At 42.5% G+C, this 15252-nt stretch overlaps 1 protein-coding gene across 3 annotated transcripts in view; it reads left to right on the forward strand.

Annotated features, from left to right (window-relative positions):
* pcm (5'-3' exoribonuclease pacman) overlaps window positions 1-15252 on the forward strand; it is a 108587-nt gene that overhangs the window by 64619 nt on the left and 28716 nt on the right. For all 3 annotated transcript variants that reach the window (XM_055076414.2, XM_055076417.2, XM_050188808.3), the window contains exons 23-26: window positions 3813-3926; window positions 8838-8936; window positions 9871-10050; window positions 12130-12212. In XM_055076414.2, coding sequence (XP_054932389.1) covers window positions 3813-3926; window positions 8838-8936; window positions 9871-10050; window positions 12130-12212 — 476 coding nt within the window. The remainder of the gene's footprint in view (window positions 1-3812; window positions 3927-8837; window positions 8937-9870; window positions 10051-12129; window positions 12213-15252) is intronic.

Below are 15252 nucleotides of genomic sequence, written 5' to 3' on the forward strand. Positions count from 1 at the left end.
TAGTACCGGAATGTCGCTGGGGGGTCTCAAATCGTGTCATGCATTTACCTCAATTTCTCGGTTACTAAAGCTCTGTTCGCGATTAAATTGACGCCTTAGACGTTCTAGAACATTGCTCTACCACTTTAACTTGAGTTTCTGGTAACCTTTAGTGTCCCTTTAAACATTGATATAACGAACTTCAATATAAATTATATTCTCGATATAATGAAGTATTTAACTTTTCATAACCTCTTGTCCATAGAACACCATGCATTTAGAACCTCAATATAACGAAGTGCATTTGTATGCCATTTCAATATAACGAAATTTCACTGTTGCCGCAAAGAATGCCGAGACAGTAAATCCGCAGGCGCAGATGGTCAAATGATTGAATTACAAGCAGCTGTTTGCAAACGCATCTCTCAAATTGCACGCCACACGACAAAGCGACTGCCAAAATGGAACCGCATCATGTTCGTATAAAGTCCAAGTGCGAGAAGATCCTATCGCTTCCTGCGCATCGTGTGCTTTAGGTGCGAGTGAAAGTGTGGAAGGGTGAGACAAGAAACATGGTGGCTTCACGAGTGCCGCCTTGCTGCGGGAGCAAATGGAAAGGTGGGGGGAGCGAGCTCGCGTTAACACGATCAGGCGTGCGCAAGGGGGCGGGAGGGGGCGGTGCTGCGTAGTGGGAGAAGATAAGTTAGCGCGGGTCTTGGTCGCGGCTCTGCATGGCTGTAAGCATGGCTGAATGCATGAGCATCCATGCACCCTGCTTTAAAGGTAACCTGCTACGTGTGCAAGGAGTGGGTGTGTCAAGACAACAAGGCACCGTGTAAGCTGTCTTACCGCGCAGTTAGTGTTGGAGGTTGCGTAATCTCAAGTTTCGATGACCCGTTGGAGCAAGAGGCAGACGAAGCATTTGCTTCCCGATGCTGGCGCTTTTTCTGATAGCGCCTGATAGGCAAGGGCGGGGCTATCAGCCGCGGGAGCGGAGTGCACGAGAAAGTGTGGCTAGCTTCGCTTAATTCGTACCGCTGAGAAGATATCGTCGACGTACGTGGTATGAAACCGTATCATTCGTCGCCGACTCCGAAATTTATCAAAATAAACTGTTTTCTCATTTAAATTTGCATTTTTTGATTGCCTAGTAATTCAGAAAGTTCTGCAGCATTCTACTTATTTGCATAGAAGGTCGAATTTCAGTAAAACAAAATTTCGATATAGCAAAGCAAATTGACTGTTTTGTTGACTTCGTTATACCGAGATTTAAACTGTATATCAAACAACGTAAACACGACTTTTATTGCTTAAACAGTCTGCGCGGAAGTAATTATCTTACTTTATTTAGAAGGGATAAAATGTTTATTATGCAGAGCCTTCTTCTTTTCCTCACCCCCCTCCCCATGAAATCTGACTATTCGCACACCCTTGCTGAAAAGGCATGTGCTCAGGGCAAGCTCTAAAGAAAAAAATCAGTGCTTTTCTCTCTCCTACCCCTCCCCCGCCTTTCGTTTCCGTGGGATCTTGCGAATTTTAAAAAATTGGCAAGTACATCGATTACACTTGTGCTGTTGCAGAAAAGCCAGTCTTGCTGTGAGCCGGAGCTCAGCACACCAGAAAGAGTGTTAAAAGCCAACTGCAAATAAATTTTGGAATGCATAAGAAGCTTTAGGGTAGTGTATGCAGTCTCCAATCGATAATTCAGACATGCTAAATTATTCAGAGAGCTTCTTGGCACCACTACTGGCCTCTCGGACTTAATCTACGAGGACAGCGGAAACTTCAGACACCTTATGAAGCAGCGTGGGATCATTTTGACTTTGCCTGCATGGCTGCATGCTAAATTGGCCACTGAGTCGAGCAGAAAAAATATTTTTGTTTTGATGCATCACCGGCACGGACGCCGAGCATATCACTGGTGCCTCTTCGAAACCAAACTATCGAAGCCTCATCAATCCAATAGTTGCCAGCTGTGCCCAAACCACAGGATGAGCTAAGCCAAGCCAAGCAGCTAACCGCCATAATGCCTGTCATACGTGTAATAGGAGTTCCACACATCTAGTGTGTTCGTCATATTATGTAGCAACAGAGTGTCGGCCGACTGATCCTTGTCACTTGACGCAAAATGATCAAGCATGGTGGCAACTCCACTCTCAAAACCTGCGCCGACAAGTTTTCGTAAAGTGCAGATTTGGCATACGGTGGTTGTGTTAAATTCAAACTGCGATGTAAAGACCCATCCAAGTGGATGTTGGGGTTGGATTCGTTTTGCCAGCTCGCAGAATCCTAAAATGCCATTTGCAGAAAGCCTCTGTCTAAAAGAAAAAACCCAGTGGCACAGCATCTCAGTTCGGCATCCCATGCCCAGAGCCATTGAGACTAAATATTGGACGCTGTCCACGCTTTCTTGTAAAATGCGTATCAGACCGGGAGTCCTGCATTCTTGAAGCAGAGTGGCGACCTACTCTTGCTGACAATGAACGGCTGCAGTTTTTATGAGCCGTCCACATGCGCAGTGAGCAAAACTGAGAGAGCACCCTGCTCATTTTTCTTCCGTGGCACTTACTGCTCATCCGACTAAATCTCTCGTTTAGCAGCATCTGTAATAACAGTGACATTTCAACTTTCACTGCAATAAATATTCTCAACTATGTGAGAAGTGATTGCAATCTCCGTTAGGACAAGCGCACTTGCAAGGGCGTGGTGCAGCATTTGATAAATTGAGTGTGGCAGTGAATGGGAGTTCAATGTATGCATATTACATTGCTATACTTTTGCATCAGATTTTCAAGGGGATTTTACAACTGTTCAATATGGACAGTAATTCGATATATCCGAGTCTGGTATATCCGGGATCAACTGTGCTACCCTTACAGCCTTGCCAAGATTGCTTCAATACATATACATTACTCACTCTAAATAATATACAGTGGAATCTTGATAAACGGAAATTGCTTAAATATAACTGCCGCTTAAATGGAATACCACCCTCATGTTTGGTTGGATGCAATGCTCTCTGCAGTGTCTCTCAGTAAATAGAACTACTGATGAACGGAACCAATTTCCCTGGTCCCTGGAGGTTCCATTTAAGGAGAGGCAATAACAACAATAACAATAACAGCAATAACAGCAGTGAAATTTTGTTGAAGTTGGCTGTTAAACAAAAGGCAGGTAGCAGCACCTTGTTGAAGTTCCTGCACCATTTTACCTTTGGAATCAATGGTTTCAAATAGGTCTAGTCAAGGCTAGTTGAATCTTTTTTAGCCACGAAAATAGCTTACATTGCATTTTAAAATGCACGAAAACTTGTTCAGGCAACTTTCAGAGTTCTTATTTGGAGATGAAATTACGCTTGTGTGAATATTTGGAATTTTCGAATTATTCAAAACAAACAAATATAAATTTTAGAACATGGGCAAACAGTTTCGGTTTCAGTAAGCAAGCCGCATCTACATTAAACACAGCTTATAGCCGAGACAAGCAAAAGACAAATAATTTGTTTACGGTTGCTGACTGATTATTCAGACCTTCCCATTATTTGAACATTCCCACGCACTGCCACATCCTATATATAGCCAATGCACAACATTTCAAAAGAAAATAAAGCGAAACTGAGGGGCTTGCTTTCGAGTAAAGTAACAACCAGTATGATGCCAAGAATAGTAGTGAGGAAACAAACTTTTAATATTGGTGCACTGTTGAATTATTAAAGCTTAAGGTTAACTTTGCATTATATTCATATCCCTTGCCGGTTGTTTGAGTGTACCCTGAAATATGTTGCAGAGAGGGAACCACAGTTAATCATACAGTTGGTGTGCTATTCTTTTCAGGACATCACTGAAAAGTCTCCAGACTTTGAAGAGTTCAAAACGGTTGAAGAGCTGTTCCCGGTTGGAAAGACATGCTTCATGATTGGCAATCCCCATTATGGCTCCCAAGGAATGGTAACGCAAACATTTCTCCACTCTCGTCATTTTTGCTTATCAAAGTGTTTTGCGGTTACTGCATAAAAAAAAATAAGGAAAACCAGGGAAGAGGAATGAAGAGTAGGAGACAGGTCTCTCAAAGAATAACATGGCAAACTAAATTCATTTTGATTTACTGCATACTCATCAGTTGCATGTCATAGGAATTCTATGCCTATTTCATCCATTGAGCCACATTTTTGCTTGCACACTGATAGTGCTATGCCGCAGTGGTGAGCTCTCAGGCACGTTTGGATAATTTTAAGAGACAAGACCACGGAGTAAGATATACTGGAGAGACGACTCTGGTACTCGCCAATGCGTTTGCTTGGTTCCCTTAACGGGGAACATGAGGATCAGGACCAGCTCTCTCACGTGGCATTCACAGCTATCACCGCCAATCCTATTGCGATAAGCATTTTTGCCCATCTGTTTCACAGCGCATGGTGCCGTCAGAAGCACAGTGCATGCTTTTAACAGACGATAACTGAAACGCGCTGCCGTTCCGTACTGCACACTGCAATCGTATATGTCTTCCGGCCGCTAGATCCCATGTGAAGAAGAAAAGGCGCGAGGCGTGCATGATCGAGAATAGTACATCGCCACCTTTCTCACTTAAAAACAACGGTGCGCACAGTTCCTTATTTCGGTGCCAGCAGATCTCCACCCCGATCGTTGCACGCCGCATTTACAGCTATCTCTGCCAAACCTATTGCAATAAGCACCTTCACCTATCTGTGCTACAGCACACTGCGTAGTGCCATTGGTAGCGTACTGCATTCTTTTAGTAGGCGATAATCCAAACGTGCCGCCATTCTTTACTGCAGGCAGCGCTATGTAGCCGTTGCATTTCATTTCGGCGTCGCCCACCAGCTCAATTTTGTTTCAGTTTGCTGTCGCCCTCTTAAAACAGCACGCAATAACAAAACAACGAAACACGTCTCGGGCTGCCAGAGCACCACTAGCTCCACATGCATCGGTGTCTCGTGCAGCAACGATCCGCACAACGCTTTGCATTATGTCACAGTGCGCAGCATTACATGCTGCACGCTGTGACATTCACCTCTCTCTCCCTTTCTTTTTTTTCTAACAAGATCATTTTTAATTTATATTGTTTGTCAAATAATTTGGATAGATGCAAACTGTGTACTCGCAAATGAGCCCTTCATAAAATATAACAGGCATAAGTTAAATAATAATGTTACTGTGTGCAGCATTGTCTAAAGAGTATAATAAAACAAACAGGGTTAAAACATTTGCAATGGTTGCCGAAGTATCAGCTTTCCAAGCACGGTATATGTGTCAAAATACAGTTCTCAGCCAAAAAAAAAAAAAAAAAGGGTATTTGAAGTTATACATCGCACTTATTTTTCTAGAAGTCACCACTCTTGTAATCCTTTGTGTCAGGTGGGCTTCGTGGCTTGGCTCTATTCTCCTTCGTGTGGAGTGCTTTCTGTGCTTTCTTTTTGCTAGAAGCATCTTCTTCAGCTGCCCGGTTGTGTGCCAGGGGAAGAACGTCACGTTGTGTAGGCATGAAGAGGGCCACTATTAAAATGGCTTGCTGCTTTGATGACTAGTCGTTTCTACTGCTGTCAGCGATGCACTCTCGTCCTTTGGGAGGATGGACCAGATCACAGAATGCAAGCTTTCTGGTGCATCTTGCGTTTTCTTCCCTTTGCATCAGCAGTTAAGTCTTGGAAATCCACTGGAAAATTGACAAGATTGTTGCAGTTGCATGGCGTCTGAGCTTGTACTTGCGGGTAGGCCGATGCTCTCCTTTAGCCACTGCCACCATGTGCCTACACCAGCTCATAGGTCCTGGAGGACAAAGACTGTGATTTTCCTCCTCCTCAGTTGATGTCATGTGATGAAATGTCGCCGTGACTGCCCTCTGCATGTCCTCAATTTTGTTGTTTTGCAGAGCCATTACTTATAGTAGGTTGTCATCTTTTTAATAATATTTTGTGTGAGGTTCCCCCCTGCCACCGAGTGGTTGCTCGTTTTTGCCTTTTGAGACAACACTATGTAGGGCAGTTCCCATCCTCTTACGCACGAGATTGATGACGTACTCTTTGGAAAATGGAATAAATCCATAAGTGGGGGGGGGGGCATCCTCACCTAATGCTAAGAATGTGCAGCTGTCACAAACACAGATGATGTTCGTGTACTGCAGGTGATTTTCCCAAGGAACAGGCAAATAGAAAAAGTGCAGCCACTACCTCCATAGTGCCTGATTTCTGTGTTCTTTTGGCATTGATGAGCCTGCTTCCATGCGCTGTAGCCCTCGTCCTCTTTTTTTGGTCCCAATGTGCTCCTATGACATCGGTTGCACAAAACTATGAAGTCGAGCACCGAGACTATGTAAAACTATGACGACCCCCACGATGATGTGACTACTGTGGCTTCGCGTCATCCATGTCCCATCATACACAACAGTAATGTTCTTGCTGAATGTTCTTGCTGAAAGCCTTGAAGAAAAATGTTTCGATGATGGGACACGTTTATAATGGACCAAAGGTTGCCAAGAGCAGTTGGGCCTTTGCCAGTGCTCTTTATGGCCTGTACTGACCCATTGTTCACATTGAAGGCTCGACTTTCTTGTTCTCATGGGGAAGAGGTGTCCCAGTAGTGCCACACCTTGAGCAGCTCATCACCATCTTCACTGCCAATCGAAGCCACGTTTGCGCCACAATCGTGACTCCTGGCTGAAGCACTGGTGGCATGGTGCTTTACTCAGCAGCTCATTTAGCACTGCAGCTTGCGCAATTAAAAATTTTAATCCTCCACAAACGAGACTTCTATGCTTTCGGACATCATCTTCATCATTCTCTCAGTTGCAAAGTCGCAACCCAGTTTTGCATAGCACAGCGCACATTTGTAACGTGTCCGGCAAAACAAGATCTAGCTCCAAATGTACTTGAATAGTAAATTTCATGCTTGCGCATGGCAATTCTGCAAAGCAACTAAACATATGCAATGCTGCACATACATGGTCTACTTCTGTAAGAGGCACGACCGCGTGGGCAGGGCTGAAAATATTGAGTCCAGTGTTCCAGTGACATTGGTCGAGTCCGCAGTAAACATTACGAGAATAGTTCAACTTGATTCTAACAACCCTATTCTAACGATTCCCCGCACTCTGTGTCACTGCTATTGGATACGAAACCAAAAACATGTTTGCGACATTCACAACAGCTTACCGTCAATTCCAGCCTAGCCAGCATCGTCACATTGTCGACATAAGATGAGAATCAAAGTTTTCGCGTAGCACGGCGATGATGCGCTGCTTTCAGTTTGATTACGAAAGCTCATTCAAAAGATGAATGACATATCTTGCATGCTAAGGTAGCGACAACAAGTTGCATCTCATGTGAATAAATGAATAAATAAATGTTTTTGGCATTTCAGAGAATTGCATGCTCGCATGGCAGTACGAACTAGCAAGGTGGTTAGTGTAGGCGGGGGTCACTATGCGTCTTGCAAGTGCTGCATAGTCATATGATGAATGCTGAATATGAAATGCGCAGTGGACCACACAGAAATTGACAAGTAGTGGTCCACATACAGCAATGCAGTGCTTTATGAGAAATGACGATAAAAAGTGTAAATAAATTTTTATTCTGTGTAGGTAAACTTTGCTGGTTTCATCATTTTCTGATCCCAGAATTGGAGGCTTGCTCATCTTTCTTTAAAACTTGTGTCTGCATTAATTTATACTTTGTGTAGGAGCTCTAGTGTCATTTCCACTTTAGTAAAGGCGCGTGCAAATTCTATTTAGAGGTGTTATAAAATCGGACAAATACTGGCAAATTAACCAGCAATATGTTGAAGCGTTTTTATTTTTTTTTTTTTGCCTTTTGTTTAGTTCAACCAGCCATATATATTATAAGTTTCATTGGTCTCCTTGTAGTTGATTTACAAAGTCTACTGTATATTTAGATCAACTTCTGGTTTTGGCTGGTTGATTCATAAACCCATCTCTTTCACATTGTTCTTGTTTGTTTCATTGTGTTCGTTCCATTATAACAATATCTCTGAGCACTTTACATACACTGCCACTTTATACACACTTTACACACACTGCCACTGTTTGCCAAACATTGGTTTCCGTAGACTACGGTATAACACAAAGTGTTTATTGTTCTGCTGTGTCATAAGCAGTTTTAAAAGTCACATAGATTTCACTTAGGTTAAATTGGTTATGAATGTATAGGACGTACTATCGAAGCAATGTTGGCAAAGCTGCACTGCTGGTCCAATGTTTTTTTATTAACATCCTCTAAATAGCACCTTAGCAGCCGATGCAGACATGTGATGGTTAGGGGATATAACACAGATCCTAGAACGTAGACTCTGAGATCATCAGTGCACCACGGGTTCTACCTAATCTCTGAGGCCATGCCCAGGTACTGCACTTGTTCTCAACATTCTGCGGCATGCCTGCCCAGCTTTGTTTTTAGCTTCAGTATCAAAAACATCTATTTTGGGGAGATTTTGTGGTGCGTCCACTACTATACCAGTTTAAGATTTTTCGGGAAGCTGCCCATTGCCTTACACTGGCAGAAGGGTTTTTGCACGATCTGAAATTGCAGTGCACTTGGCCTTGAACACATTGTTGTTGGGTCCTTGCGAATTATCTCTTTCTGGACTTCAGCACATCAGAGATATGTTGGTTCAACTACAATATTAATGTATCGTGCCTGAATTAATTCCCAGATGCTTGTCAAAGGTACCAATGAACAGAGTTTCAAAACTCTGCTCGTATGATGACAGTGTGCTGGAGTGGTTTCGTGATAGTGTGTGATGGGCATTATGAATTGTATGCCATGTATTGAAGTCGCTCAAATGTGTTTAAACTACTGCATTGTTTTTGTTCTTTCTCCCTGAAAGGTTGTCGATGCCAAGCCAGCCAACAAAGCTGGGCGTATCCTTGTTAAGTTTACAGTGCCCTTCGAGCCAAATTTGGATGGCATCATCCGGAATGAAAGGGTAAACAGTTTGTTATAACTTATTTCTCTTTCTCTGCATTCTGTTTCTGTGCGGCCACATTCAAATTTTCTGAAAACTACAGATTGCAAGAATGTCTGAATTAAATGTGGAAGAAACACTTTTTCGCTGCGCTGTCTTTCAGTAGCAGCGTAATATGTATGTCCTTAAATTTTGTCATGCTTGTACACATCATGCATAATCACCAGCAGTCTCAGCCTCGGTTCAAATAAGAGTCATGGCTTTGTGCATGGTGCTGTGCAGTTAAAGCTTGATTTGGTGAAGTTTATGGGAGCTCGGAATTACTTCATTAAACTGGGAGCTTCTAAGTCAGAAACACTTAAAATGCTCATGCAAATAACATATTTATTCGAGACTGAGAAAAAAGAAATGCAAGCTTCGCTGGCATGGGCTTTGTCAGACTAAAAGATTGCAAGCCAAAGCTGCACCGAGAAGACGACACATGTTTCAGGTCGGCGACAGCAGAGCAGCTGGCGCCATTTTGTAGGTTCAGCACTTAGCTTAATCTGAGACCCTGCAAAGAGGAAAAAGGAAAGAAGTCTAAAACCAAAGCAGTAATGTTTACCATAGCAATACTTTAATTAATTTCAAGGCATATTAAGCACAACAGGTTTTCTGTGACTTGTATTTTACCCATATATTTTGCAAGATCTTAATTAGTTCAGGCAGAACATTGAGTGTATCGCTTAGAGGTTTTCAGCACATTAGCCTCTGTGATTATGTACTGTGGAATCAAAAGCACTTCATAACAATAAAAATTTTAATTTCATAAAATAAAAACTGGTTTTGTTAAATAGAGGTCTGATGGTATTCTATTGCAATCTGCCTCCATGAATGTACATAGTCTAGTTTGTGAACTGTAGCCAAAGTTTGTAAAAGCGAAGCCTTAAATGCTTGCCTGTATTCTTATTTTCAGAATCTGTGCCAGGTCCATTACATGAATGCTCATCAGCTGTCGCAACAGCTTGGGGTCAACGCACAGTTTGTGTCTCGCATCACGGGCACTGTGTATATTCAGATGAACAGCAAGGAGGCTGATTCGGCTTCGCTTGTCAACGTTGGCCTGCATCTCAAGTTCAACAAGACATCTGAAGAGGTGAGGACTGGCATATGTGGTTCATGGAATTTCGCGTGACTTGGCACGACATAAGTCATTGCACAGTTTCAGGAAATGGTGTTGGCCATTTTGATGCGTACGGTGCTGAGTCACGCAATATATCCAGAAAGCGATTGTACAGTCGCTGACCAATTTTTCCAGACCTCACGGGGCCGAAAAATAGTCCAAATAACATGCCAAATCAAATCAAATAAAAATTTTATTTCATCTCTCAACAAAGATAGAAAGGGGAGTGGCACGAAAAGGCTGCATTACTGCAGCTTGACTAAGCCCGGCCCCCTATGGTACAATTCGACGTGTGCAGCAGTAACATAGGTACATAACATAAATCTAGGCACTTTACAGGAAATGTGAAGAAAAAAAGAAGCGATAACATGGACATATATTTTTGTGCAGAAAAAAAAAATGAAGAAAGGACGTTATACGAAATAATTTCAGAAAATAAGCTGTGATAATGCAGCTAAAAAAAAAGGAAACAAAACTGAATACATCAGATGCATCAAACTCGATATACATAGACGACATGCGCATATGTGCGCACATGCATATATACATACACTGATACTAATGTATACTAATACCAATATACGTACTAATATGTATACAATAATCAAATACAAGTACAGGGATCACACAGCGGGATATTGCGAAAGGAAATAAGTGGAAAAATGAGGAGACATAGTATCCGGGTTTAATCCACTTGTAGCTAGGGTGTTTAGTAGATCAGCAATGCGGTAGGATACAGATTGCTGTCCATAATTAGTATGACAAAAGCTTGTTAACCAAATGTCGGCATGTCTCATGTTATAGGGAATTTCGTGACAATTCAGGTTAAACAAATTTACGTAATCAACATTTCCCCTTCTCAACGTTGTTCTGTACATGCATGCTAGATGAAATGAATTCAACCGGAATTATTTTGTATTCGTAAAAATATGTAGACGTGTGTTCTTTGGAGGAAAGAGTAGCTACAGCACGAATTGCTCGTTTTTGAAATAATTTTAGTTTAGTGATCTTTTGTTTTGATGTTGTTGCCCAGACTAGGTGACAATAATTTAGTGTAGAAAGGAAAAGTTAGTTATATACTGTTCGTTTCACAGTGGTAGGCAAGACATGTCGGTGTCTATGTAACAGTCCCGTTATTCTGTTTAGCTTTCTGCAAAGAGATTCCACATGTTTGTTCCAAAGCAGATTTTCTGAAAATACAACTCCTAGTGTTTTAACGTCGTTTGAAATTTTAATTTTTTCACTTTTGAAATACAACCTGCCTTCAAGGTTTAGGGCCTTATGCTTTGTGCGAAACATGATCACTTGTGTTCTTTTAGCATTAGTTCTTAAAATGAATTATTTTCTCATTCAAGTTAGCTTTTTTCGATTGCCCGATAATTTAGAAAAGTCTGTGGCCCCTTATAAGAAAAATCAATCGGAGTCTGTACTTATTTACATGAAAGGTTGAATTTCAATACAACAAAATTTCGTTATAGCGAAGCAAATTGTTGATTTCTTCTACTTCGTTATATCGAGGTTTAACTGTACATATTCCATGAAACAAGTGAGGTTGCATAGCACGTTAGAAAGTTCTGCACGGTTTTGTTTAGCGATGTCTCAAGATGGCTTTGACGGCATTTGCTGCTTTTATTTGCCTTCCAGTATTTCGACGTAGTCTGAGCTTGTATATCTTGACTATGAGAAATCTTTTTAATGCGTTGAGGACAAAGTTCAAAGCACAGACAGAGGACATGCTCACCACCATACTTTATTCTACCTGTAGACAGCACATACCATTGCCACTATTGCTATCATTGCCAGGTAGCTGATGGTTCACAGTACTTTTGACCTGCCACATCAGACAATTGTCAGCAGCATCACACGCCACCATGTTTCAGCCTAGTCAGCACAAAATTCAGTAAAATGTAAATGTAAAAGTAAAGTTCTGCTCAGATATGTAACCAGCTGGACATATTTCAAAAGTTCTTTCACGTTTGTTTCGATGCAGGCCTAGCGCACTTGGCATTTGTGGCATCACTCAAGCACTGTGTTGTCATTCTATACTTGCAGATTCCTGGGTACTCAAAGAGAATGAATGACTCATGGCTCTACTCGACGAAGTGCCTTGAAGTACTCAAGCAGTATTTGGAGAAGTAAGTAGGGCTTCAGGTCAAGTTTCAATTTGTGGGGTCTCTTGTGTGCTTTGGTAACAGTAGAAAGAACAGGCCAGTGAGAACACACAAAAACGGTGTTTATTACCCCACTTATACGAGCATACCGGCCAGCCAAAATGCATCCAAGGAATAGTTTCTTGATGAAACATTGGGAAATTAAGGATATTTGTCCCGTCGTGCAAGGATACCAAGTGAATTTTCACACATGCCTGACAGTTCCAAGGCCCAAGTTGTACACAGTTGCAGACCTGCAGACAGAAGCGAGTCCGAGCAATCATGTTCATCGATGGTAGTGCTGCTCTTTGAAGCCATACGGGACCCCCGCCCTGGTTACTTAGTTGCTTTGGCGTTGCACGATGTTGTGGGACCAAATCCCGGACGTAGCGGCCACGTTTCGATGGGGGCAAAATGCAAAAACATTCGTATATTTTGCATTTGGGGCACATTAAAGGACCCAGTGGGTCAAAATTAATCCGGAACCCCTGACTACAGCATGCCTCACAATCAGATCATGCTGTTGGCATGTAAAACCCTAGAATTTAATTCATTTTAAGCCAAACCAGGGTGTCTACCAACCGGGAAAACCGGGAATTCTCAGGGATTTTGAGTAGTCTGGAAAAAGTCAGGGAAAACTCAGGGAATTTGGGCCTCTATCAGGGAAAATTAGCGGCAATTTTATTGAAAGGTTCGAGAGTCGTGGTAATGCTGGCTCGAGCAACAGACAGGAATCGTAATGAATCGTCTTTGATGCGCTGTCGTCGGCTGGAGGAGTTGCCAGTGTGCAGTCAACAACTGACTTTCCGGATTCCCGATAATTTGGACGGCTTCACGGCACCGCCACGTAACCCACAGAGTCAACGTATCAGAATGTGTGAAATTTCGGACGCAAGAACTCTTCGCCGTCCGATTTTCCAGACGTTTTGCTGTGACCGCAGGTCCGAAACAGCAATAATCAAAGCCACCACCGCTGCCATTTTGATGACCTCGTTGCCTCGAACCGGTGCTCTCGTACGCAGATCCGCTGGCAGCCGTAGCCACCACTGCAGCACCGCTAGGCCGAGCTGCTTTGACGTTCGCTATGAAGCGTCTTGCCATTGGGTGCCGAGTTTTTTATTGAAAGAATTAGCTGCTGTCTGCAATGGCACGGACTCCGCATTTGTGGTCCTCGCGATTGGCTTAGGAACTTAGAAAACACGGTGCGTTGCATAATGTCGGTTCCCGAAAGTCAGCTTCGCCTCTGTACAGAAATGTTACATGGTGAAGCATACGCAAAAGTATTGCAGTGAAGCGTAACCAGCGTGGGAAGGGGCTATTGCCACGGAACACAGTATGCATTCCTTAATTATACACACGTGCACCCGGTATTTCCTGTCACAGTACGAGCGCCGATATGCCTAATATGTGTACCGACAGGCCTTCAGAGCGTTTTCGAATGTGCCTGTCGCGGTTTGAGCCCCTAAGGGCAGTAAATGACACGCATTTATTTTTTTCCAACTGGCCGATTTTTCGAACGTTTTCCCGACCCTTGGGAGTTCTAAAAATCAGTTGTGGACTGTGCAACTGACCAAGATGCTTCAAATGGTCCTTGGGGCGAACGAGTGGCAGAAGGAGGACAAGAACAGAAATGATGTACGCATTGAGGAATAAACAGGAAAGGAAGCTTGCAGCCGCCGTTTTGAAGAAGTTTGAGCTCAAAAAACAAAATTTTGGCTGATGCCGAGATGCAGGTGTCCCTCATCGAAACCAAAATAAACTCTTTAAAGCAGTGAAACACAACACTCAGGCGTCGTGCGTGGGCTGAGAGTATGTCAGGACAGTTGAGGTTGACTTACGAGCGGTTGAGAGAGAATCTCAATTGTGACAGAGTTCGGGCCTCATACCACTGAGCTTGCTATCAGTTGATAGAAATAGCTCATATTCGAATATATTTGCTTCTATGTGCATCTCCTTTTTATTTGTATTTGTGAATGTCCGACTTCATTTGCAATATTTTTCGAAGACGCTTTATTTTCGGTGCATTTTACTAACCCCTGCCTTCTATTCTCTTTTTGAATAACATAAACGCTGCTCCTTAGTATTCAAATTAGATTAAGTCGCTTTTTTATTTTTTTGTTGTTGTTGTTGTGAACAATGTTGAACATTGTTCTGCATCACTCAGGGAAATGTGCAAAGGCACTCAGGGAAAACCTGGAAAACTCAGGGAATTTGGAAATGTCAACTTGGTAGACACCCTGCAAACGGGAAGCCTTTTACAAGTTCGTCCAACAAAGTGCACCAACAAGCACGCCATCAGTACAGGCAGGCGCGTGAACATCCCGAGACCAAAGTCATCATAGCTGTACAACTAACACACTGGCTTCTGCCATTACATGCGTGTCACTCTGGGAAGCCAAACACCAGGAGATGCGAGAGTCAGGTGTGGAAGACAAGTCTCAGGGAATGCGAGAGAGTTGGGTGTTTCCACAAATTTAGCGGCATCAGCAAGTATGAAGGGCACACCATCAATTTTGTGATCATTGGGACATGTTCTTTGCATCGGAAAGCACCTAGATCACGGTGATGTGGACAACAAAAGCACAAACACGAATTGTAAAGCAGATGTTGAACACGTTTGACATTCACTTGCCAATGCCTGAAGGCAACGCAATACATTTATCATTGCAATGCAAGTTACCTTCATTGTTTGAAGTACAGCGTTGCACAATAAATGTTTTCAACCTATGTTTAGTCAACATCCATCTCCCAAAACATGCATAGAATTACACCCTTACAAAGAACATGTTTAACTCACATTCTCTCGAATTTTCAACAAAAGATTCAAATATGTGTAATATCTGCCATTCCTTGTTGATAACTTCAAAGTAGAGGTGTGTGAATATTCAAAACTTTCAAATATTGCTAGAGATCATATTTTTAATTTCGTATTTGATTTGAAAGCTAGGTATAAGAAAATTTCTAACATTTTCTGGTATACGAATATTCAAAACAAATCTAATATGTTGCTGACTGTGCGGTGGCA

Source organism: Dermacentor andersoni, chromosome 3 (genome assembly GCF_023375885.2).
Source record: "Dermacentor andersoni chromosome 3, qqDerAnde1_hic_scaffold, whole genome shotgun sequence".
Classification (NCBI taxonomy): domain Eukaryota; kingdom Metazoa; phylum Arthropoda; class Arachnida; order Ixodida; family Ixodidae; genus Dermacentor; species Dermacentor andersoni.